The sequence below is a fragment of the Hemiscyllium ocellatum genome, chromosome 21 (assembly GCF_020745735.1).
Source record: "Hemiscyllium ocellatum isolate sHemOce1 chromosome 21, sHemOce1.pat.X.cur, whole genome shotgun sequence".
NCBI lineage: Eukaryota > Metazoa > Chordata > Chondrichthyes > Orectolobiformes > Hemiscylliidae > Hemiscyllium > Hemiscyllium ocellatum.
In genome coordinates this window covers 42,649,037-42,675,535 of record NC_083421.1, presented here as the reverse complement: position 1 = coordinate 42,675,535, position 26,499 = coordinate 42,649,037, and the positions used below count along the sequence as shown (strand labels likewise).

The 26,499-nt window shown below is 39.2% G+C and overlaps 1 protein-coding gene across 10 annotated transcripts in view; it reads left to right on the top strand.

Moving 5' to 3' along the window:
• strbp (spermatid perinuclear RNA binding protein) overlaps positions 1-26,499 on the top strand; it is a 159,250-nt gene that overhangs the window by 96,060 nt on the left and 36,691 nt on the right. For 8 of the 10 annotated variants that reach the window (XM_060841396.1, XM_060841387.1, XM_060841390.1 and 5 more), the window contains 9 exons: positions 3,623-3,788; positions 4,246-4,393; positions 7,742-7,836; positions 8,245-8,340; positions 8,682-8,793; positions 9,160-9,257; positions 14,515-14,629; positions 18,388-18,492; positions 26,074-26,282. In XM_060841396.1, coding sequence (XP_060697379.1) covers positions 3,623-3,788; positions 4,246-4,393; positions 7,742-7,836; positions 8,245-8,340; positions 8,682-8,793; positions 9,160-9,257; positions 14,515-14,629; positions 18,388-18,492; positions 26,074-26,282 — 1,144 coding nt within the window. The remainder of the gene's footprint in view (positions 1-3,622; positions 3,789-4,245; positions 4,394-7,741; positions 7,837-8,244; positions 8,341-8,681; positions 8,794-9,159; positions 9,258-14,514; positions 14,630-18,387; positions 18,493-26,073; positions 26,283-26,499) is intronic. The other 2 variants (XM_060841393.1, XM_060841395.1) reach the window with 1 other exon arrangement.

Below are 26,499 nucleotides of genomic sequence, written 5' to 3'. Positions count from 1 at the left end.
AGAGAATGGTGGCATGTGTTTTTTTTTCCAGGCTTGAAGGCAGAATGCAGTAATATCTCCAGGTTTTGGTATTGTGGTCATAATTTTGACGCACCACTGACCAGGACTTAGGGCTAAATTCAAAGTTTGCAGATGGCAGAAAGCTTGGAGGTGTACTGATACCAAATGATGCAGCATTTTTCAGGAAGGCAGAGAGGTTGGCGGATTAAATATGCACACAGAAGATGAAATTTAGAGTAAGTGATGCAGTTTGGAAAGAAGAACGAGTAGAGGCAATAAAAACAAAATGGTACAATTGTCACGGGAGTGCAGGAACAGATACATGTTGGGGTTCACAGACAAAAAGCTTTGAAGATAGTAAGAACAGCTAATAAGGCCATTTAATAAACATGTATGGAATACTGGATCTTAGTATTCGTGCCTCAACAGTATATATAGATGCATGAATTGCAAAAGCAAGGGGTTTAGTTTAAGTATTTATAAATCACTGATAATGCCTATCTGAAGAGAACTATTTTGCACAACTGTTGACAGCATAATTTATGGGTGCAGAGGAGATTTGTTGGAATGAGAGCAAGTAGAAAGAGCTTCAGTTATGTGAAGAAGCTAGGGAAGGTTAAGGGAGAGAGTTGAAGTGTTCAAAACTATTGAGTGTGTATTGGGAGAATTTTTTTCTCACTGGCAGAAAGACTGTAACCAGTGACTGCAGATTAGGATAACTCGGTGAGCTCCGGACAGATGGGGATGAAACTGTAAGTCATGCTCTGTAAGGCATTCCTGAAATAGTAGTAAAATTGGATTTGATATTTAATTTACTTTAGAAAATTATCATATCTGACAAAGATTTGCAGGATATGATATCTATATATTAATAAATAGTATATTTGAAAGCTTAAAAATATCATAGAACAAAGAAAATTTGCAGCCCAGAAACAGGCCCTTCGGTCCTCCAAGCCTGAGCCGGTCCCAATTCACTGTCTAAACCTGTCGGTCAATTCCTAACTATCTGTATTCCTCTGCTCCCTGTCTACTCATGCATCTGCCCAGACGCACCTCAACTGAATCCAGCATGCCTGCCTCTCCTACCTCTGCTGACCATGTGTTCCAGGTACCTACCACCCTCTGTGTAATGTACTTTCCGCGTGTATCTCCTTTCACCTTGAACATGTGATCTCTCGTTATTAAATCCCTTATCCTGGGAAAAAGGCGAATCTCTATCCACCCTATCTATACCCTGTCTTTACCCTGTCTATGCCCTTCACGATTTTGTAGACCTCAAGTCGGTGCCTCCTCAATCTCCTTTTTTCTCATGAAAATAATCCTAACCTACTCAACATCTCTTCATCGCTAGCACCTTCTATACCAGGCAACATCCTCGCAAGCCTTCTCTGCACCCTCTCCAAAGCATTCAAATCCTTTTGGTAAAATGTGGCAACCAGAACAGTACACAGTATTCTAAATGCAGCCGAACCAATATCTTGTACAATTTTAACATGACATGCCAGCTCTTATACTCAATACCCACTCCGATGAAGGCAAGCATACCATATGCCTTCTTGACCACTCTATCCACTTGTGCAGCCATCCTCAGGGTACAATGGACCTGAACTCCCAGATCTCTCTGCTCATTAACTTTTCCCAAGACACATCCTTTTACAGCACAGTTCAATCTAAAATTAGATTTACCAAAATGCATCACCTCACATTTGCCTGGATTGAACTCCATCTGCCACTTCTCCACCCAACTCTCCAGGCTATCTATCTTCTCCTGTATTCTTTGACAGTCCCCTATGCTTTCTGCTACTCCACCAATCTTCGTGTCATCTGCAAACTTACTGATTAGACCACCAATGCCCTCTTCCAGATCATTTATGTTTATCACAAACAAGAGTGGACCCAGCACTGATCCCTGTGGAACACCACTAGTCACCTTTCTCCATTTTGAGAAACTCCCTTCAACTACTACTCTGTGTCTCCTGTTGCTCAACCAGTTCTTTATCCACCTCGCTAGAACACCCTGCACACCATGTGACTTTACTTTCTCCATTAGTTTACCATGGGGAACCTTACCAAAATGCCTTACTAAAGTCCATGTATATGATCTCTACAGCCCTTCCTTCATCTATCAACTTGGTCACTTCCTCAAAGAACTCTGTTAAGTTTGTAGGCAAGATCTCCCCCGCATAAACCATGTTGCCTGTCACTGATAAGCCTATTCTTTTCCAAATATAAATAGATTTTATCCCTTAACACCTTCTCCAGCAACTTGCCCACGACTAATGTCAGACTCACTTGTCTGTAGTTACCTGGAATATTCCTCCTACTCTTCTGGTACAGGGGAACAACATGAGAAACTGTCCAGTCCTCCGGCACTTCACCTGTGATTAAGGATGCTACAAAGATATCTGTCAGGGCCCCAGCTATTTTCTCTCTCACCTCCCTCAACAACCTGGAATAGATCTTATCTGGTCCTGGGGATTTGTCCACCTTAATATCCTTTTAGCCTACCCAATGCATCTTATGTCAGTGTGATCCAGAGTAAACAAACATCTATCTCTAATCTCAACATTCATCATGTCCCTCTCCTCAGTGAACACAGATGCAAAGTAATCATTCAGAATCTCACACATTTTCTCAGGTTCGACACACAACCTTCCTTCCTTATCCTTTAGCGGATCAACCCTTTCTGTAGTTACCCTCTTGCTCCTTATATATGAATAAAAGGCCTTGGGATTCTCCTTATTTCTGCTCGCTAAAGTTACTTCAAGATCCTTTTTACCCTGCTTGATTCCTCGTTTAGATTGGTCCTACTCTCCCAATATTCCTCCAAGGCCCGTTCTGTTCTTAGCTGCCTGGACTTTATATACATTTCCCTTTTCTTCTTGGCTAGTTGCACGATTTCTCCTGTCATCCATGGTTCACAAATATTGCCTTTCCTATCCCTTGTTTACAAAGGAACATACCTATCCTGCACTATCTTCAACTTATCTTTGAGAGCTTCCCACGAATCAGATGTTGACTTCCCTTCAAATAGCTGCTCCCAATCCACACTTCCCTGCCGAATGTTGATATAATTAGCCTATGCCTCATTTAATACTCTTCCCTTTGGACCACTCTCATCTTTATCTACGAGTATTTTAAAACTTAGAGAATTGTGGTCACAGTTCTTGTACCACTTGGCCTGGCTCATTCTCCTACACCAGGTCCATAGAAATTATAGAATCCCTTTAGTGTGGAAGTAGTCCATTCAGCCCATCAAGTCCACACTGGCCCTCCGAAGAGCATCCTACCCAGATCCACCCCTCTACCCAATCCCTGTAACCACTCATTTTCTTTGGTTAATCCTGCACATCTTTGGATTATGAGAGGAAGACCAGACATCCAGGGGAGCACCATGCAGAAATGGAGAGAACGTGTAAACTTCACACAGACAGTCATCAGAGGCTAGAATCAAACCCAGATACGTGGATGTGTGAGGCACCTGTGCTAACCACTGTGCTACACCATATTGTGCCCTTCAAAGGACAAATTATTTTGGCTCTTTGTAGAAGATTTGCCACATGTAATTACTTTTCCCTATTTGAAGGAAAAATAAATCATATAATTGATCTTGATTCAACAGTGAACAGAGTGGTCGAGTATTGTGTGGAGTGATGCGAATTGGATTGGTTGCAAAGGGTTTACTGATAAAGGGGGATCTGGATTTGGAGCTTGTGCTGATGTGTAAAGAAAAACCAACCGAGAAGTTATTACACACTGTCTATACCAATCTGCCAATACAAATACAGGTGAGTTTGGCTAAATCTGTTTTGCTTGATAGGAAAATGCTCCAACTGTGATTAAACGTGACTGCATGTTAGAAATGTTAGATTTGGACTATATGACACACTGTTTAATAACTGTTGCCAAAATGTACAAAGTAAGGATCTAATCCAGTAAAAATTCATCAACCTATATGGTTAGTTGAAGCAGACCCCACGAAGTCTCATGACATCAGGTTGAAGAAACCACCTGATTTACCCAACCCCCCCCTCATGTGTCTCCCTCTTTCATGCTTTCCCTCCCTTCCACTCACTGGTTGCTGTCTTGCACATGTGCGCTGTTTCATGCTCACACTCTCTCTGCTGCGCGCGCATGTGGGCATGCGGGCCCTCTCCTCACAATATGCTAATGTATATGTAGTCTGCTTTGTTTCTTTAGACTAAAATTGCATGTGTCAATGTTTTCAAATTTTGGCATCTTTAGAAACTTTCAGAAGAAAAATATGAAGTTGAGAAGTGTGTGGAAGAAGCAGCTATTACTGTTCAAAATACAAAAGAACCCAAGTTGACACTCAAGATAATTCTGAGTTCTCCAGTGGTGAGAGATGAAATGGAAAAGAAAGAAGATGGAGGTATATTGCCCAGCATTTATCAGATACGTGTTACATGTTTTCTATATTGTTGCTTGCTTGTAAGACTTCTGTGGTCTTGCAGAGCAGGTTTGAACACACCTTGAAAATTACTTCTGAGGTCTCATCGGTCACTTACAGCAAAGCATGCGGACCATTTCAAAAATGAAAAGCAAAGAGTTCTTTATCCAGAATTTCAAACGTAGTTATTTTAATTCAGATTTCTAAATAAATTGATACCTGTAAATTTATGATATTGAAATACAGCACCATCTTAAGTAAAATTGAGTATTCCATGGTTAAAGGTGTACAACTCCATATTAGTAATTCTTATTTGTATTTAGTTACCTGACTCTTGCATATTTCACAACATGTTCTGCCCATGTAAATGTTGTAAGACTTTCTGTGTTTTTAATAATCTATACAGTGTCAATTTGCCCCATCTCAGTGCTGTAAAATACAAACCATGCACAATATAATAGAAATAATAATGCATTTTAATCCAGAAGCATTCATCGACGTAGAACCAACCATTATACACTTCAAAAGGATTCATATGTTTTGGAAGAGAATAGCAGATAATTAATGTTTGTGCAGAACATTAGTATTTAATGGTATGGCAGTACAACACATGTAGGCAATGCAGTTTTGTTTGTAGCCCTAAGCACCAATGGCAAGATTTTAAAATGGCAATGCTTCAACAGAATTTCTCTTAATAAATAACCTCTTAAAACATTGAAACTTGTTAAGCACAACCTACATTTTCTGACTCTAATTTAAGAATCTGTAATATAAATACACTGCTCTTATATCATGTGTAACTTATAAGAATTGGACTTTGAACCTGAAGGGTATTTGATATTCAAACAGTCAGTATAAATATGATTATCTTCAAATATGCTTTGAGTACATTTATTTAAAGTGCATGAAACTTAGAACAGCACTGAGATTGGGAAAGGAAAAGAGCTGGTAAGAATAAAGTAGTGTTAATTTGTTTTTATTGTTTACTTGTAGGCTTTTTTTTTGGTTTAGTCTCCAAAGCGTGTCAGTGATAGTTTGTTGAGCCTTACTGGACAATGTCAGACCTTTGACCAACTGGCCGCTCTCTGTCATGGGAATGGAGGCAGCTGTGCCCACCTGGGCAGGAGGGGACTCCCTGTTGCTGTTCTCCCCATTTCTAGACTTGCTACAAGTCCCTTCAGTAATATTCCTACTGTTCAGCAAGAAATTATGGTATAAAATAAGCTTAGAAACTTAACAAATTTCCAAATAAACTCCATTAGTGAAAACCAACTGATTTAAGTACACATTAACCTAAAGTTAATACCATACAGAATTTCCTGCCTCACAGTATGCTATACAGTCACTAATCAGCACCCAAAGCAATGTGGGCTTAGGAGACTTACTCAGCTGTTTACATTTTGTCTTATACGAATGATTCATGTGCATTCATGCCCTGCTCTCTAGGTTGGGGGAAATCTTGAAGTCGCTTGTGCTGTTGCATAATTTGAAAAGTTGAGATAAGCAAGTTGTTGACATCTACGGACCATGTGACTTACAATTATCGGTTTGAAATTAATGTAGTGACAGCAACAAAAATTGAAGAATTTTGAGTTAAACTTTCTCGATTTAGTTCTTGAATTAATTATTACCGTTGCTTCAATTTCTTCACCAAGATTTTAACATTTTAGCATTTTGTAAAATCCAATATAGAGTCAGTCATGATGTCATACAGTACAGGTATAAAGCCTCTTGAGATGTTTATTGGATTCATACTGCTTGAAATGTAGTTTGGGTGTCTGTAAAACTTTTATATTGGCAGTGGGCATAATTTTCCCTGCTGAACGGCTTTCTGCCATACATTCTGAATCTATTCTGCAGAGAGTTATATACTTTGCTGTCATCATGAGCCATAGAACACTTCTTTATTTGATGGCAAAACTCGCATTTTGGAAGCTTACATTAATTTCAAACTCAAAATTGTACAGGGCATGAAGTGAATACATGAGTGTTTTAAAAGGGACTTTGGTGCAAGTCTACCCCATTCACTGCCTGCTCTTTGTCCCTTGCCCTTACCTTTTTTTTTCTGTAGAACTTGCATGTAAAAGATGACTGACTGCAAAAAGAATGTATTGTTGTATTTCAATACAAGTTTATAGGAGAACAGTTTTCAGTGCAATGAACTGGATTGCAAGACCCTTTTAAAAAAAAAACAAAATTTAATAGTGGGAGCACTGTTTAAATTAACCATCGCCCTTGGACATTAATAGGGACTGAAGCTATATTTATAGTTTTGAACAAATTGGTAATAAGCTATTTTTTTGGGTGGGGGGAGGTGAAGGAAAGGACATAGCTGAGTGATGAAGTGAGTGAGATTTTGCAATTTGATATGTTTTGATACTGAATTGCATGGTTAGGAAAAAATTGCCCCTGCAGACAGTCATCCTTTATGCTGTCTAATCCAATGTTTTAGACTATTAACCACCCATCTACAGCAGTTTATCTTTGTACCCCTTGTAAGAAATATTGTACTTTATAGCAGATGTTTTTGTTGCTTTAAAAGGCAGAAAACTCCAACTGTTTGAAAATATTTGAAATTGTTATATGCTTCTTTAAATTTCAGTAGGGGTTAACTGCCAGATTGAGTTTCTGTTACATTTTAATACCTCTGTTGCAAGTCTCTATGGGTAGTTTACTTCCATCGGAATCTAAAGCCAACTGACAGTTTTGATGAGAACTTTTCAGAAGACAAGAACTTCCACAAGTTGCACTTGCATAAGGTATTAAAATGATAAGGCCGTACATAGCTAATTTCTGGTTCCCTGGGTCTGAAATGTTGATGTTGTGTTGCAGCAATAAGAGAGAATTGCAAAACCATTTTTACATTACTTTGATAGTGTGAGCTCTTCATTTTGATCATAAGTTGAAATTATCGCTAAGGGAAATCCAAGCTGAAGAATTCAAAAGTTTGGGAGTAGGTTATGTTTTCTCTCCTATTCACTATTTTAATATAGAGCTACCCAAGAAACCAGAAATTAAAGGAGGCCTGTCTAACAGTCAACAAAAGTATCTGCTGTGTGGTATAATCTGTTGTGTTCTGCATTTTAAATAAGACTCAGAATCATATACTCTGCAGTTGATATGCCATTGATTCGTATCCCGAATGAATGCCTTTTGCTTCTGTCTCACATGTTCACGTTACTGTAAATGGCTGTTGTAGTAACCACAATGCACTATTAAACCATTAAAATTTCTGGGAGCCTTGTTTGCCTAGGATGCTGCCACTCCCTAGTACTGAATGACAGAAACCCCTTGGTCAAACTGTATCTGTCTTCTTATTCCATTCACCAGTAGAAAATTTTGCGATGAAAGATCCACCGGACTTATTGGACAGGCAGAAATGCCTAAACGCCTTGGCGTCTCTGCGACATGCCAAATGGTTTCAGGTTGGCTACTTGTTCTTACCTTATTGTTATTGTAGCCTTATGAGGTTTTAATGTTAAAATAATTTGTTATTTTGAAACATTTGATGCTGTTCATTTGCTCTTTGTAGCTTTGGTACTCTGCGCTCAGTTTAAGCTCAGTCGGTGTACTACAATAGGTAGTTTATTTTTGCTAGTTATCATGAGGCTACAAAAGCAATTGTTAAACATTTATCCTTTTGCTTGTATTTGAAGTCGATCATTCTAGAGATGGAGTTTGTTCTCTGTAAATTTTCATTTTTGTTTGCATGATAATTTAATTTAATTTTCTAAGTTACTGAGAAGTACCAAGGTACTATGTAATTTGCATCTGCAAAGCCAATGATAATTACATCATATCACATCATATCACAACAATTCTGTATGTTTTAGGCAAGGGCAAATGGATTAAAGTCATGTGTAATTGTGATTCGTATTCTACGTGATTTATGCAACAGAGTGCCCACATGGGGACCATTGAAAGGCTGGGTAAGTTTACATATAGGCTGTACCCTTGTCAAACAAAATGGCCCAAATACAATGACATTTTGGAATAACACTCTGGTTTTAATTAAATGTAGTAGTTTGATACATCAAATATAACTTTAAATTCATGCAAGCTTTTGAGGGATTTATCTTGGTGAAATTGTAATTAAGTTTATCTCTTGGCACTAACCAGGTGAATTTGAACTAAGAATTTGGGATTATATTTATTTGGAAGTATTCTTGAAAATCTTTCATCCATTTGAAATGGATGTAATTTTGTGAAAACAAAATCTCCATTATGTATTACCATATGTGACTGATCTCTTGTTCCTTATTGTATTTAGCCCCTTGAACTTATTTGTGAAAAAGCCATAGGTACTAGTAATAGACCATTAGGGGCTGGTGAAGCCTTGAGACGTGTAATGGAGTGCTTGGCATCAGGGATTCTTTTACCTGGTAAGATTCTCAATTCACAATTAACAAATGTATTAGAACTGCTCATATTAGAATTTGATATTTTGACATTTTTTTCAAAAGTTCTGTTTAATTTTAATAAGCTAGATAATGTGTGGTGTTCGGTTTTTGTATGAAGCTTTCCGAATTAGTAGTCACTGCCAAATACTGGGATAGCATCACTTTAAATCAGCTAAAGTGCATAAGATTTAACATTTATCTTTTATAAATTTCAAATGAAAATATGTTCAGTTTATTAGAATGGTTATGAACTAAGCAGTTACTAAGTGTTGTATGTTGACATAGAGAATTTATTCTACTACATGTCTGCTGCTTGACATGTTAAATCTTCGTTTATTTCCTATGCAGGTGGTCCAGGATTACATGATCCTTGTGAAAAAGATCTAACTGATGTGTTAATCTCAATGACTCCTCAGGAAATGGACAACATTACTCATAGTGCCCAGGTATGTTTGATAATCAGAATCATGACTATTGAAAAATTTCACTTGGTGAAATAGAATTGTAGTAAATCATAAGAAATATTCTTCCCATTATGAAACTTTGGCTTGTTTTTGAATATGGGTGTATTCAGGCCACCTATACCTGTAAACAATAATTGTTTGTAAATAGTTATGTAAACTTAATGCAGAAGAAAATATATTTACGAATTTAGTGGTTACATATCTTTATATCTTGTTATTTGCCAGTTGAGAAAGTGTGGAAGGTGATAATTATGAAAGCTTTTCATTTAAATGAAAGGATTTAACTGGATAAGTAAATAAGATGGGAATAAGAAGCAGGCCATCCAGCCAAACGATTCCATATTGCTACTCCAAAGACCTTCCCTCCCAGAACCATTCCCGTACCTGCAACCTGCATTTCGTATGTGGCTAACCCACCTAGCCTGCACATCCATAAGTCCTTAAGGAATAGGAGCAGAATTAGGCCATTCAGCCCATTTGATCATGGCTGATATGCTGCTCACCCCCATTTTCCTGCCTTCTCTCTATATCCCTTCAATCCATGACTAATTAAAAATCTGTAACTCCTCCTTAAATTTACTCACTGTCCCAGCATCCACTGCACTTTGGGGTCACAAATTCCACAAATTCATAACCCTTTGAGAGAAGTAGTTTCCCCTCAACTTAGTTTTAGGATAAAGGGTAGCAAATTTAAAACAATGACCTCTTGTCCTAGAATAGTCAACAAGAGGAAGCAGTTGCTCCATGTCTATTTTATCCGCACCTTTTATCATCATTAATTTGATCTCCCCTCATTCTTCTAAATTCCAGAGAGTAAAGGCCTAAACCGTTCAATCTCTCTCCATACAACAAATCCCTCATCTCTGGAATCAACCTTGTGAATCTCCTCTGAACTGCCTCCAGTGCCAGTACATCTTTTTTCTCAAATAAGGGGACCAAAACTGCACAATACTCCGGGTGTGGTCTCACCAATACCTTGCAACAATATAGTTGCAACAATACTTCCTTACCTTTGTATTCTATTCCATTAAATATAAAAGCCAGCATTCCATTTGTTTTTTTTTTATTATCTGCTGTACCTGCATGATAGTTTTCTGTGGCTCATGACCGAGTATGCAGAGACCCCTCTGCACTGGAGCATGCCAAAAACTCTCCCCATTAGGATAATAGGTCGCCTTACTATTCTTTTGACCCAAATGCATAACCTCGCACTTATCCACATTAAACTCCATCTGCCATGTTTTGGCCCATTTCCTAACCTATCTATATCCATTTGTAAGGTTTTTATTTCCTCATTGCAGTTTTTTGTCCTGCCTATTTTCGTGTCGTCTGCGTCTTCTATCCCTGCATCCAAGTCGGTTAATGTAGATTGTAAATATCTAGGTCCAAGGACCAAACACTCTGGCATCCAGAAAAACAATATTTGTTCTAACTCTGTCTTCTGTCCATCAGTCAGTCATCTGTTTAGGCTAATAAATTACCCTTAATCCCATTTGATCAAGTGTTGCTGGTTAAAGCACAGCAGGTTAGGCAGCATCCAAGGAACAGGAAATTCGACGTTTCGGGCCAGAGCCCTTCATCAGTCATTCCTGATGAAGGGCTCTGGTCCGAAACGTCGAATTTCCTGTTCCTTGGATGCTGCCTAACCTGCTGTGCTTTAACCAGCAACACATTTTCAGCTCTGATCTCCAGCATCTGCAGACCTCACTTTTTACTCCCATTTGATCAAACCTTGTGAATTAACTTTTTGTGCGTCACCTTATGAAACACCTTCCGGAAGTCCAGATAAATTACATCTACAGTATCCCCATTATCCACTTTGCTTGTTACATCTTCAAAGACACTTAGCAAATTAGTCAAACATGATTTGCCGTTCATAAAACCTTGCTGACTCTGATAGATAGCATTTTGACTTTCCAAATGTCCTGATATTGCTTCCTTGATAACTGATTCTAACAATTTCCAACAATAGATGTTAAATTAACTGGCCTGTAATTTCCCACATTGTACCTCCCTCTGTTTTTGAATAAGGGAGTTATATTAGCCATTTTCCAATCCACTGGAATCTTTTCCTTGTCCAGGGAATTTTGGGATATTGTAACCAATGGATCTATGATCTCCATAGCCACTACTTTCAGTAACCAAGGATGTCGGTCATCAGGCCCGGGGGAGTTGTCTGACCTTAATCCTAATAGGTTGCGTAGTACCGTTTCCCTATCGATGTTGATTGTTTTAAATTCTACTTTATCTGTTGTTCTGACTTGCCTTTTCCAACAGGAGTGATATTACTGTCTTTCACTATGAAAACTGAGGCAAAGTATTGATTCAGCGTCTCCGCCATCTTAATGCTCTCCACTACTAACTCTCTGGTTTCATCTTCCAATATTCTACCAATATTCACATGAGTGACTCTTCCCTTTTGCTATCCTTTTTGATATTTTGTGCTGGTTTTCTTTTTATAATTTACCGTAGCTCTTTTTATAAATTTTTAAGCATCCCTTTGTTTATGTTTGAAAGTTTCCCAATTTTCCAGCCTATCACTGGCCTTTGCAATATGGTGGACCTTAGTTTTTGACATTATACTGTCCTTGACCTCTTTACTTAGCTGTGGATGTCTTTTTTTTAACTGCTACCCAATCGCTCCACGACCCCACCATCACCACCACCTTCACCTTTCTTTCTCATCAGGATATAATTTAATTGTGAAGAATTGAGTAGCTCCTTAATCATCTGCCACTGCTCATCTGCTGTCTTACCATTTAGCCTTTCTACCCAGTGTTCGTAGGCCAAATTTGTTCTCATGCCAAATAATTTCTTTTGTTTAATTACAGAATACTGCTATGGGATTCCACTTTCTCACTCCAAACTGAATTTTGAATTCTGTCATACTGTGGTCACTACTCCATAGAGGATCATTAACTATGATGTCATCAATTAGTCTCTCCTCATTACACAATACCAAATGCAGGGTGGCCTGCTCCCTTGTTGCTTCCACAACATACTGCTGCTAGAAACAACCTCTTACATTCAAGATTTGGAGATGTCCATGTTGGACTGGGGTGTACAAAGTTAAAAATCACACAGTACCAGATTATAGTCCAACAGGTTTAATTTGGAAACACTAGCTTTTACAGAGTGCTGCTCCTTCATCAGTTTCTTACATTCAATGAACTCTGCCTCCAGGCTACCCTTGACAATTTGATTCTTCCAATCTATGAGCATGTTAAAATTGTCCATGATTATTGTTGTACCTTTCTTGCAAGTCTCTAATATTTCCTGGCTTATTCTGTGCCCCAGAACTGCTGTATAGATTACTCTGACCAAATACTATTTCTCTTTGCTATTTCTTATTTCTACTCAGACTGATTCTATGTCTTGATCTCCTGTGCTTATGTCATCTCGAGTTAAAGCATTGATTCTTTCCTTCGCTAGCAAGGCCACATCACATCCTTTTCTTTTCAGTCTATCTTTCTGAAATGCTGAATACCCCCTGGGTATTCAGTTCCCAGACTTGGTCTCCTTGTAACCATGTTTCAGTAATCGCGACCAAATTGTACTCTTTTGTTCCTATTTGCACTATTAACTCATTACTTTTGTTTCAAATGCTTTGGGCATTTATTATAAAGCTTTTAAATTTGTTCTATTGTTAAATTTCCCAACTATAATTCCTTGATGCATAAAGATATTCACCTGTTTTGTCCCTCACCTTTGTCTGGTAATCATCTGCCACATCACTAATCTGCACTCCTACCTCCTCCTTTAAGATGGGTTTTCTAATTTCCCCTATAACTGAACCACCCCCACCCCCACTCCCACTCCCATTTAGTTTAAAGCCCTTTCTACAGCCCAAGTGGTGCATTTCTCTGGTACCAGCACACTTCAGGTGAAGACCATCCCCTCGGAACATGGCCCTTCTTCCCCAGTACCAGTGCCAATGTCCCATGAACTCAAACCTATTTCTCCCACACTAATCTTTGAGCCACTCATTTACTTGCTTAATCTTATTGACCCTGTGCCAATTAGCTCATGGCTCAGGTAGTAATCCAGGAGTTATTACCTTGGATTATTGTCCTTGGACACTACGGGCAATTTAGCATGACCAATCCACCTAACCTGCACATCTTTGGATTGTGGGAGGAAACCAGAGCACATGGTGGAAACCCACGCAGATGTGGGGAGAATATTCTAACTCCACACAGCCTGACGTTTGAATTGAACCCAGGTTCCTCTCTCTGTGAGGCAGCAGTGCTAACCATTGAGCCATCATCTGACACCAAGGAAGGAGGTGAAGTATATGTTGTTAGGCTTAGATGAACAGTGACAGAGAGTGGCTTATGTGGAATGTAATACCCTGCATGAATCTTTTGGCCAGTGGCATATTTCTTTGCTGTACATTCTGTTCTGTGGACTAGGCATAATAAAACCTGACCAGATTATCTCATTATATATAAATATTGGAAAATGTATATGTACATATGTACGCACAAGCCTCTCTCTGCCCCTCCTTGTCTAAGTTTATCAACATGTGCTTCCAGGCCTTTCCTCCTTGTGTATTTTAGTATTAAACTTATTATCATTTCTTCTTTTCCTCTAACTTGTTGGGACTGTCAAATTCCCAAACAAGAAAATAGAATGATGAAACTTGCGTGGATTTGAATTGCCATTGGACTCTTGAAAGCAAAAAAGGTACTGAGGTTTTAAAAAACTAGCCAGGGAATGGTATGAATTAAACTTAGTGTTGTTTCTAAACATTCTTGGTAGCCTGGGTGTGATTGGGAGCATTCTGTGTGGAGAATATTGGGAAAGTTCATGCAATTTAGTTATCGGGAGACATTAATTCTTCCTTTTAAAGATGTCGTTAATAGATTGTGTCCCTGCGTAGTATGATGTCTATTTGACATACTCCTCCACTTTGACAGGCTATTCAGATATAATGACAGTAAAGCTAAACTTGATACTCACTTTGTCCACATGTACTTCCAGCAGAAGTTGCTGAATATCAAATCAGAAATGAAAATCCAAGCAATTTTTCTACCAATTATGACTGCAATTCTACCTCCGTTGCATATGTTTTGCACATGACTGAATTGTTCCTTGCCTGCATCGCTCACTTTATTCCCTGGGTAAATTGCTAAGCCATTTGTGAAGCTCTTCTCTGTTAGCTAACACAAACCAATCTAAAATCTTGCATAAGTCTATGAAATTGTAACTAATTTATTTGTAAATGTTGTGCTTGCAGCATGCTCTTAGACTCATGGCCTTTGGTCAAATCTACAAAGTACTGGAGATGGACCCACTTCCATCAACAAGAACCTCCATTCAAAAATGGTCCAGATCTGTGAATGAGCGAGATGGTGAGCAGAAGTTCATTTTTTGCAAGATGTAGTTTGACACACTGATCTGTTTTTTTTTGACAAGTAGTAATAATAGAAAACTGTCAGCATTCACTGTCATTGTCCCTCCAAAGTGAATTTCTTAAGTCTGCAGATATGCAATTAAATGGGAAAACCAGAGTTGTAGTAATTGGTTCTATATTTTCTAACCAACCTGTTCATAAATGCTACTATGCACCTGTGGAGCACGTGGGTCTTGAACCTGGGCCTCCTGTTTGGAGGTAGGACATTACTACTGCTCTGCTTTGATTGATTCTACACTTGTTTACAGGAGTAGAGTGTCTGTTGAAGTTTCCACAGTTCTTTCAAGAAAGAATTACTCAGTTGACAACCTGACTGTTGATGCTTTTACCTCATGAAAACAAATCTTGAAAGGGTTGCAACTTGTGGAAGGAACCCGTATGCTGGGTTTTTATGGCATACTAAACTTCTGATTACAGCTTACTGGCCTCATTGACTGTACAAGGTTAATTTTATATTTGTGGAATGCCATTTCCTCTGAGATAAATTAAATGACGTTTAGGGTTAGATATACCAATTTCTTCCTCAATCCTATGTTTATAACAAGCATTTTGCTTTATATAAAATGCTAATTAACTGAAACATTAAGCGTATTTTACTTCTCATTTATTATATGAGAATACGTAGTGTGATTGACAGCTTACCCTGCTTAATAGCTCGATTGCTTGATGTCTGGAGATCATAGTTCATAAAAACCACAGAAAATTTAAGGTCAGTGTATTCAGCCACTGAACATATGACAGCCCTCTCAATCAAAAACAAAACTCAGTGAATCTTAGTTGGACCATCTCCTGGGGAACCATATCCTTGTTTGAAAATTGAGACCAAAGTTTGCACCATGCTGTAGATGAGGTACTGTCTTTAGTTCTGTTTACTTATCGCCTGACTTCCTTATCCTTGTACTCAAGTCCACTTTTAAGAATGGCTAACATGTTACTTGCCTTTCTACTTCCTTGCTGTGGCTGGAATATTTAATGACAGCTATATGTTAAAAGTATTGGTCTCCGCTCCATTCATTATGAATTTGAATAAATAGTTTGAATAAAACTGAAAGTTTCACTGGATGAAACTACTGACAAATCAGGGACTAAAAGAAATGTTGATTACATTGTAAAATTACAAAGACTGCATTCGCTTCTTTCGAGCAGATTTATGGCTCTGTAGAGACAGGTCCTCGGCACCACCTCAATGTTTGGCATTAGGCTGATAAAACATGCAGTAAGCAGTCAACCAAAATTTAGACAACTGATTTTTGGAGACAAATGTTTATCACTTAAGAACAGTTGTTGTCATTGTCAGAACCTCAAAACAAGGAAGACATCTGCTAGGCCTCATGAATTGAGTCATCAGACCTATCTTGGATCAACTTTCTTTAGAAAGAATGGATTAGAGTTGCCAAGGAAACAGTGCTCTCTCTGCGATTGCTTTTGTCAATTCTCTGCAACAGTCTGTACAGTTAATTTTGGACTTGAGTTGCAGTAAAATTGCAGCAAGTTCCTCTCATGTACCAATGTCAGGTATCTCTTGTTGCATCTGTTTAGTGCATTTTATAAGATTGTGATTTGGTTAGAATTCTAATTAGAAATCTTAGTTACTCAGTAAAAGTTTAACACTTCAAGATTCTATGATTTGTAAGCAACAAAATGTTTTTCACCTATACAAAAGTCACCATTTCAAACTGTAAATATTATGTGCATCTGTGCTAACATCCAGAATTAACATGTGGCAAATATGAATTAACAGGCAAGCTGGTTACCACAAAATGACCAGTACAACAATAAGCAATCCTCGCAGATGTTAGTGATCACTGAGTCATTAAAGAAAAAATCCTTCAAACACTGTTTTCCTTGCAAGACACCTCAGCTTCTATCCTGGCTACCGTTTTCCTTTAAGAACAGCTCCAACTCAGCTTGAAGGCCGTCTTGCTTCTTTGCCTACAAGAAATTTTCAGGCAACAGGATGCCAACTGAGACTGCCCCAATGACTGCTCCCTGAACAGCTGTTCAATCTCTTCAGTGATTTCATCCCACTGAAATTGACCAGGTTACACCTGAACATCTAATTATCTAAATGATCCCAACTATCTTGTACTAAGTAAACAACCATTTCAGCTTCCTTGTGCTGACTTTGCTTTCTAGCTGCACAGAGCAAGTGACTGCTCTGCAACCTCTTATATGTTGGTGGCACAGCGGTTAGCACTGCTGCCGCACAGTGCCAGAGACCCGGGTTCACTTCCCGCCTGAGGCAACAGTCTGTGTGGAGTTTGCACATTCTCCCCGTGTCTGCATGGGTTTCCTCCGGATGCTCCGGTTTCCTCCCACAGTCCAAAAATGTGCAGGTTAAGTGAATTGGCCGTGCTAAATTGCCTGTAGTGTGATGGGGTGAATGTAGGGGAATGGGTCTGGGTGGGTTGCTCTTCGGAGGGTCGGTGTGGACTTGTTAGGCCGAAGGGCCTGTTTCCACACTGTAAGTAATCTAATCTAAGTAATCTAATCTAATATCTGGATTGCTCTTTACCCAGTGAAATCTCCCAACTGAGGTTGAACCCGCTTTTGAAGCAAGATCTGATGTATGTGTTGGTGCATTTCACAACTTAAATGTATTGCTCCCTCCAAACACATATTGGTATAGATTCCCTCACAAATAGTATAAAAACCAAGAATAGTCGGCCAATTGGTTCTTTAAACCTGCTCCACTAATCAACATGCCCATGCGTTCTAATTGTGACCCTTAACTTGGCATTCCTGACACCCCCTCCCTCTCCAAAACTGTATGATTGCTTTGAATTACCAAGGTAATTTTCAATATATTCCCTAATACAGTTTCCACTGATCTCTGGAAAAGAATTGCAAACACTGACAACCCTCAGAGGAAATTTCATCTCCAGTTTAATTCACCCCCTTTTTTGTTTGTTATGCTGTCTATTTTAATTGTAGATTCCCTCACAGGGGAAACACTACCTCAACATCTAACTTGGTAGGCCCCCTCAGAATCTGAGATACTGCAATATATGTAGTGCATAGCAAAAGTAAGTTTGTTGTTTTATCTTGTGTAGCTTGATCATTTTACTTGTGCAACAACTGAGGAGTTATTCACTGATCACAACGGGGCATAATTTTAAGGTGATTGGAGGAAGGTTTAGGGGAGATGTCAAAGGTGGGTTCTATACCTAGAGTGGTGGTTGCATGGAATGCACTGCCAGCGGTGGTTGTAGAGTCAGATACATTCGAGACATTTAAGTGACTCTTGGATAGGCTTGTGGATGATAGTAAAATGAAGGGTATGAAGGTTAGTTTGATCCTAAAGTAAGATAAAAGGTCGACACAGCATCGAGGACCAAAGGACCTGTACTGTGTTGTACTGTTCTATGTTGTTCTTGAAAGTAAAAGAATCTTTGGAATTCTTTACCACAGGGAGCTGTGGGTGCTCCGTCTGAGTATGTTTGATGTAGCGATTGGTGATCAGAAGGCTATTAATAGTGCAAAAGATTATGGGAATAGTTTTGGTAAAAGGCATGTGATCAGCCATGATTGTATTAAATGACACAGCAGGCTGAACAAGCTGAAAGGGGTACCCTTATTCTTAAATACTATCTAGAAGAATGATAATGGTCAAAGCCCATAGTATTGCAGTACAAATCACCATAATTTTGTTGATGAGATCTTTCGCCTTACAAAAAGTGAAGTAAAATGCTTCAGGTTTTTTTGCAGGTCCACTGTCAGTACCATTGAAGAGACCGTATGAAGATGGTATGGGAGATGACAAAGATCCAAATAAAAAGATGAAAAGGAACCTGAGAAAAAGTATGCTAATATCTACATTTCCCCATCAATATATCTTAGACAATAGAACACTTGGGGGTACATTTCAACCTGTGTTTTTCATTATTTAGACGATTGAATACCCAATTTGCAACTATCTCTTCCAGGTGGAGAAGTTTTTAAAGCATATGTTTCAAGTGATAATTCTATTACGTTTATTCTAACATTGAATTATCATAAATCTACCAACACTCTTTCTGATATTTTTGTTCAAAACAACTTGCTTTCTGTAAATGCGAGTTGCAGTCGGTTCTGCTACAATACGTGAATCTTCAACATGAATTGGCTATAATGCAATTGAAGAATTTAAACCATTATTTGTAAAACACAAACTTTCCTTACCTGTAATTGGCTATAATGTGATTCTGTTCCCATTGTATTAAATGGTGCTGCTATTGCATGATTTTCTTATAACGTGGGATTGCATGGGACTGGAACTATTGCTTTATATCAGAACAAACTATTATCCTTTTAATGATATTTACTCTTAAGATCCACCTTCAGTATATGATTTTTTTAAAAAACCCTTGAATTAAAGAACAGGATAATTTAAGAACATGATGCCTAAGACCAAGTATCTCAACGTGAAGGAAATTATAAGATTATGGTCTTAATTTTGATATAGGTTAACTACCCAATGTGAAACAATGTGATATGTATTATATGATCAATTGAAAGCCATTATCCCCACAAACTAGTGTTTTTGATCAAAATCAACACTCTGCTTTCTCGTCAAATCCTCAGTGCACTTTTTCAGAAAAATATCCAATTTTCCTGTGAATTTTTTTTATTGACATCAACAAACATATATGTGAAATGGTTCTCCTTGCATCCATTGTTAAGTTCTATTTTTAACTGTCCTCTCAGTTTTTGAACTTTGAGTAAGCAATACCAATTTGTTTGGACCATTTTTGCTGTTAACTAAAGATTCTGAAAAGCCTTGTTGAATTATTTCTAAATGTATTCTTTTGCAATAAGAGTAAGTGACATGGTATCTGTCATTCGTCAACCTCTTACCATGTAGTTATCCTCCACGGCGCCTACTCAAGGCTGTCAGAATCATCATTTGAAAAACAATATCCGTTTCCTCAATGCATTCAGCTTACTTGCATTCAAGCTTTTCAACGTTGTATGGAAATCTAAATGTATTAAAGTCCTTGATTTTTACATTTGCATACTTTTATATCGTAACAGATTTCAGTAAAGTGCTATGGTAAGTGTATCAAAAACAGTGATTTATTTTTTAATTTCACCAAGCAAAGCAGCTTCAGAGTCTGTCTTTCCAAATAGCAGGATACTTGAAAATAGTGAAAATACTTGATGATCTGAGATCTACTGCATGTATTCGAAATGGCATGGAATAATTTGAGAAATTATTGAATTGCAATGACACAAAAATGTTCAAAATGCACTTGAGGTCCCAAATATAGATTTGTAAACAACAATACACATGATGACATGCTCGCCTAAATAACAGGACACAAAGCAAAAACAAAGGAGTAAGTTGATGTTTTATTTTGATTGTCAGAATGTAGCCCATGGCATGTTCTACTCATCTGAGTTGGAGCTTTTTCTGGTTTTCCATAAATGTAAATAAGCTGGATGTGTGTACAGAGGGAATTGTATCAAAAGAATACGGGAAATTGGAGGAAAGATGTAGATGTACAAGAAAAGATAGGTAATTAAGGGAACTAAGTATAGTGGCAAATGCAATTCATAGAGTTATCACAACAGAAGACTATTACATAATTGAACAATGCACAGAAGCTGGTAAGTGCTAAAATTCTTGATGTACAAGCACAAAGTATCCAATTGTGCAGAAATGCAGCTTGTTAAAAAGCAATACAGCAGATGGAAATGGTTTCAAAAAGTCAAAAATTCTATATTGTATATGTGGGACTTGGAGTACAAAAGAAGTGACAATGGAGAAATAGTCTGTACTGACTTGAATATGGGAAGATTGATCAGTAACTTTGCAGATGATACAGAAATTGGTAGGGTAGTGAATAATGGAGAAGGTAGCCTTAGTTTATAGAAGGATATAAATGATCAGTGAGAAATGGAATTCAATCCAGTAAAAGTGTGATGACGCACTTCAGCAAGACAAACAAGGCCAGTGATTATATGATGTGCAGTAGGATCCTGGGAAATACTGAGGATCTGAAGGACATGGAGTGCATGTACACCAGTCCCTTAAGTTATCAGGACATGTAGGTAAAGTGAGTAAGAAAGCATATGGGAGTCTTGTTTTTATTAGCTGATCCATAGAGTTTAAGAGCTGGGTTGTTATGTTAGAACTGTATACAATATTGGTTAGCTACAGAGTTGTGTACAGTTCTGGATACACATTGTAGAAAGAATCTGATACTACTGGATAAAGTGCAGAGGAGATTTACCAGAATGTTGGTCTGGGTTGGAGAGTTTCAGTAATAATGAGTGATTGGACAAACTAGGGTTGTTTTTCTTAGAGCAGAGGATGTTGAGAGGGGATGTGAGTAAGATGTCTATCCTGTATATGACTCTTATTTACAAGAAGAAGCTTTTCCCCTTGATATAGGGATCTGTGTTTAGAAATCGTAGACTTAAAGTAAGGGGTAAAATGTTTTTAAGAGGAGATGTGAGAAAAAACTTTTCACCCTGTGGTGGTGGGAATCTGGAACTCCCTGTAAGGGTTGTGGAAGTAAAAGCCCACAACATATAATAAGTGTTTAAATGTGTACTTGCGATGCCAAGGCATATAAGGCCAAGTGCTCAAAAATGGGATTGGAATAGATAGCTATTGTTCTTGACTGGCGATGAGTCGAAGGGCCTTTTCCTGTGCTATCGATCTCTCTGACTAGGTGACTTTATGATGAACAAAAGGATCTTGGTCATCATGCTCACTGGTCCCTTAAATTAGTGGGATCTACAGATACAGTGGTTAAGAAGGCATTTGGGTACTTGCCTTTATTAGCTGAGACATAGAATTTAAGTGCAGGGTGTTGATTCTGGAACTGTATGAAAAGTTAGCTGGGCCACAGTTAGAATATCAAGTTCACTTCTGGAATCGACATTATAAGAGAGATGTTAAGGGTTATGGTGAGTGGACGGGCAAGTGGAGCTGAATCCACAAAAAAGATCAGCCATGATCTTATTGAGTGGCTGAGCAGGTTCAAGGGATTAGATAGGAGAAAGTGAGGACTGCAGATGCTAGAGATCAGAGCTTAAAAATGTGTTGCTGGAAAAGCGCAGCAGGTCAGGCAGCATCAAAGGAACAGGAGAATCGATGTTTTGGGCATAAGCCCTTCTTCAGGAATGAGGAGGGTGTGCCAAGGAGGCTAAGATAAAAGGTAGGGAAGAGGGACTTGGGGGAGGGGCGTTGGGAATACAATAGGTGGAAGGAGGTTAAGGTGAGGGTGATAGGCTGGAGATGGGGTGGGGGCGGAGAGGTCAGGAAGAAGATTGCAGGACAAGAAGGCGGTGCTGAGTCTAAGGGTTGGGACTGAGATAAGGTGGGGAGAGGGGAAATGAGAAAGCTGGAGAAATCTGCATTCATTCCTGTGGTTGAAGGGTTCCTAGATGGAAGATGAGGCGTTCTTCCTCCAGGCGTCGTGTTGCCATTGTCTGGCGATGGAGGAGGCCAAGGACCTGCATGTCCTTGGCGGAGTGGGAGGGGGAGTTAGTGTTCAGCCACAGCTATCTAGATTACACCTCCTCCCACCCTGCCCCTGTAAAAACGCCATCCCATATTCCTAATTCCTTCGCCTTCGCTGCATATGCTTCCAGGAGGACCAATTCCAATACTGAACAACCCAGATGGCCTCCTCCTTCGAAGACCGCAATTTCCCCTCAGATGTGGTTGACGATGCTCTCCACCGCATCTCCTCCACTTCCTACTCCTCCGCCCTTGAGCACCGTCCCTCCAATCGCCACTAGGACAGAACCACACTGGTCCTCACCTACCACCCCACCAACCTCCAGATACATCGTATCATCCTTCATCATTTCCGCCACCTCCAAATAGACCCCACCACCAAGGATATATTTCCCTACCCACCCCTATCAGCGTTCCAGAAAGACCACTCCCTCAGCGACTCCCTTGTCAGATCCACACATCCTCCACCAACCCAACCTCCATTACCGGTACCTTCCCCTGCAACTGCAAGAAATGCAAAACTTGCGCCCACATCTCCCCCTTCACTTCCCTCCAAGGCCCCCAAGGGATCCTTCCATATCCGTCACAAATTCACCTGCACCTGCACCTCCACACACACCATTTACTGCATTCGCTGCTCCCAATGTGGCCTCCTCTACATTGGGGAGACAGGCCGCCTACTTGCGGAAAGTTTCAGAGGACACCTCTGGGACACCCACACGAACCAACCCAACCACCCCGTGGCTGAACGCTTTAATTCCCCCTCCCACTCCGCCAAGGACAAGCAGGTCCTTGGCCGCCTCCACCGCCAGACCATGGCAACACGATGCCTGGAGGAAGAGCGGCTCATCTTCCGCCTAGGAACCCTCCAACCACAAGGGATGAATGCAGATTTCTCCAGCTTTCTCATTTCCCCTCCCCCCACCTTTTCTCAGTCCCAACCCTCGGACTCAGCACCGCTTTCTTGACCTGCAATCATCTTCCCGACCTCTCTGCCCCCACCCCCTCTCCGGCCTACCACCCTCAACGTAACCTCCTTCCACCTATCGTATTTCCAATGCCCCTCCCCCAAGTCCCTCCTCCCTACCTTTTATCTTAGCCTGCTTGGCACACCTTCCTCGTTCCTGAAGAAGGGCTTATGCCCGAAACGGCGATTCTCCTGTTCCTTTGATGCTGCCTGACCTGCTGCGCTTTTCCAGCAACACCTTTTTAAGCTCAAGGGATTAGATAGCCTACTCCTGCTCCTATTTCTTATGACGTGGTTCCACTGGAGAGGGTGCAGAAGAGATTTCCCAGGCTCTTGCCTGGGTGGAGAGTTTCATTTATGAAGAGAGATTGGATAGACTGTAATTGTTTTCATTGGAGTGGATGAGACTGAGGGGACATGATTGGTGTGTGTAAAATTGAGAGGCATAGGTAGGCAAGAGGGTGAGATAGGAAAAAACTTTTCCCCTTGGTGGAGGGAACAGTAACTGCCCCAGACTTGATGGCCTGTAAGGCCTTTCTGTGTTGTAGACCTCTATGACTCGAATCAGTGTACGTTATTCAATAAATTATATTAATTGCATGAAAAGGTGAAATTTATTAAATTTATTCAAGTGATGCAAATGTTGGGAGGATTTGCAACTTTTGCTATATTTTCTGGAATTCAACAGTTTAGGGTGAAATTATTGAAAGTGTCAAAGACAATTAGAGATTATTTCCAGTGGTTAATGGATCACAGTACAGGCCATAAATTGAAGCTTTGTTCAAACGGAAATTATTAGAATCTGGAAGAGTTAATTAAAACATCTGTCACTTTTGAAACTGGCGCGTTCAATCTTGAAGAGTAAAAAGTATTTATAGTTCTTAAAGGTTTAAATGGTTATCTATTAAAGGATGCATGTAAAGAACAAGATAATGAGGTTATAGTTGGCACTAATACTTTCAAAGGCATGAGTAAAATATCCTCTTTCCATGCTTCCATTTCCATTTCTAAACTTGAGTGGTGAATGGGGCATTTAGAATGTAGTTTTGAGATGGGCTAAAATATTGGTTGTTGCAGGTTTGGCATTAGCTAACAAATTGGAAGCTACTTAAGATGGCAAATTAGGAGTCTTCAGCAACTCTGAACCATATTGGCAAAGTGTTAGTTTTTTCATTGGAGTGTTGGTATTCTCAAAAAACTTGTATTTTTGGTTTACAAACTGAAAGAGAGAGATCTCAATGCACAATAACTTGCATCTATAAAGCATTACCTAATATAGTAAAAGAAGATTTAAGCATGGAGGAAAAAAACAATTGAAGTCCTTGCAGTAACAATGGATTAAAAGAAAAGATCCGAAGGGAATCGGAATAAGATCAGGCAAGTTTCGAGGTATGCAAAAGTATAGAGAGAACAAGACTTTGTACATGAGATTTGGAATTCATTGGGTTCTCGAGGCGGAGTGGAAAGCAATAGAGTTTGACCAGGCGAAGCATAACATGCGAATGGGGCAGGTGAGCAAACATTGATTCATAGAGTCATACAGCATAGAGAAACAGACCCTTCAATCCAACTCGACCATGCCAGGCTAAATGTCATCCCAGGCTGTACATTTTTCAAATTATTGAGACAGGTATGAAAGAAAGACAGATTTGGAAGAAAACCTTCTGACATTTTAGAATATTTAATTGAAACTTAGTTCCTAGCTTAAACAAAATATTGATGTAATTCTTAATGATGGAATGGTGAATGAAATCAGGAGCGAATTGCAGAGTTTATGATAGAAATTCATCAAATTTGCAGATTTCCAATTTAAATTGGACTACATTCTAGCTTGTACATGATGTCAAATGGCTACGTGGTGGACATGAGGTTCAGGTTGTGGTAAAGGTGCTAAAGTCATGGTGCAACAGACTTGATGGGCTCTATTTCTGTTTCTATTTCATATATTTATATGTAATCAAAATGGAACTTCGACTAAAAAAGGAGCCAGAGTTTCAAAGATTACAGTGATTTTGAAAGGTTGAGTAAGAAATTGTGTTAGAGATAAATCTTCCAAGATTCAAACCATTAATGGTGGAGCAAAATGATTGGAGATCAGTTAGTTACACTGCATCAGAGGTGAGGAATATATGTTAGATCATGGGTGACGGGAATAAAACTGCAAATGTGTTGCTGGTCAAAGCACAGCAGGTTAGGCAGCATCTCAGGAATAGAGAATTCGACGTTTCGAGCATAAGCCCTTCATCAGGAATAAGAGAGAGAGAGCCAAGCAGGCTGAGATAAAAGGTAGGGAGGAGGGACTAGGGGGAGGGGCGATGGAGGTGGGATAGGTGGAAGGAGGTCAAGGTGAGGGTGATAGGCCGGAGTGGGGTGGGGGCGGAGAGGTCAGGAAGAGGATTGCAGGTTAGGAGGGCGGTGCTGAGTTGAGGGAACCGACTGAGACAAGGTGGGGGGAGGGGAATGAGGAAGCTGGAGAAATCTGAATTCATACCTTGTGGTTGGAGGGTTCCCAGGCGGAAGATGAGGCGCTCCTCCTCCGGGAATAAAAGGTTATGATGAAGTCAGTTAGGCATTAGTTCACGTAATATTAGAAAGAACAGGACAGTAGAAGCAAACCTGTTAAATATGGTAATGATTTCCCCATAATATTTGCTGTGTGTCTGCAGTGACTTGTGGGAAGGTACGCTTGTACTTAAACTCCCAGAAATTTATCAATTAAATATTTCATTAAAATAACATCTACTGGCTACACAGAAAAAAATCAGCCAGGTTTCTGAGGGCACAATAAGTCCCATATATAAAAAAAACTTGGTGAAATCAAAACTTGGTTTATACATCTTAAATCTGTTAAGCTTTTAGACAGAAAAATCATGGTTTTATTTCTAAAGTAGGACTATTCTTTCTAACAAAATTAAAACGTTTGAAGAGTTTTAAGATTTTCTTTGTTACACTTTCTTTTTAGTAATGGAAAGCAAAACAATAGACGTTAACCAACCTATGAATGCTCTGATGAGGCTGAATCAAATTAAACCTGGTTTGCAATACAAGCTTCTTTCACAATCTGGTCCTGTGCATGCACCTGTTTTCACTATGTCTGTGGATGTTGATGGAAAAACCTATGAAGCCTCAGGACCTTCCAAAAAAACAGCCAAACTTAATGTAGCTGTTAAGGTAAGATATGGTAGCCCACTGTAATGTGATGTTTTCTTGGTTTGTTCAAGTAAATTTTGATAGTGCTAATTGGGTAAAAATATTCATGGAATCTGTAATCATGCCATGAATAGGCAACTTCCACTGAAAGCAACAATCAAATTTACTTGGATTTAATTTTTTTGATCGATCCATTATTAGTGAGTAAATATTGTTCTGATTTCTTGCATACAATTGC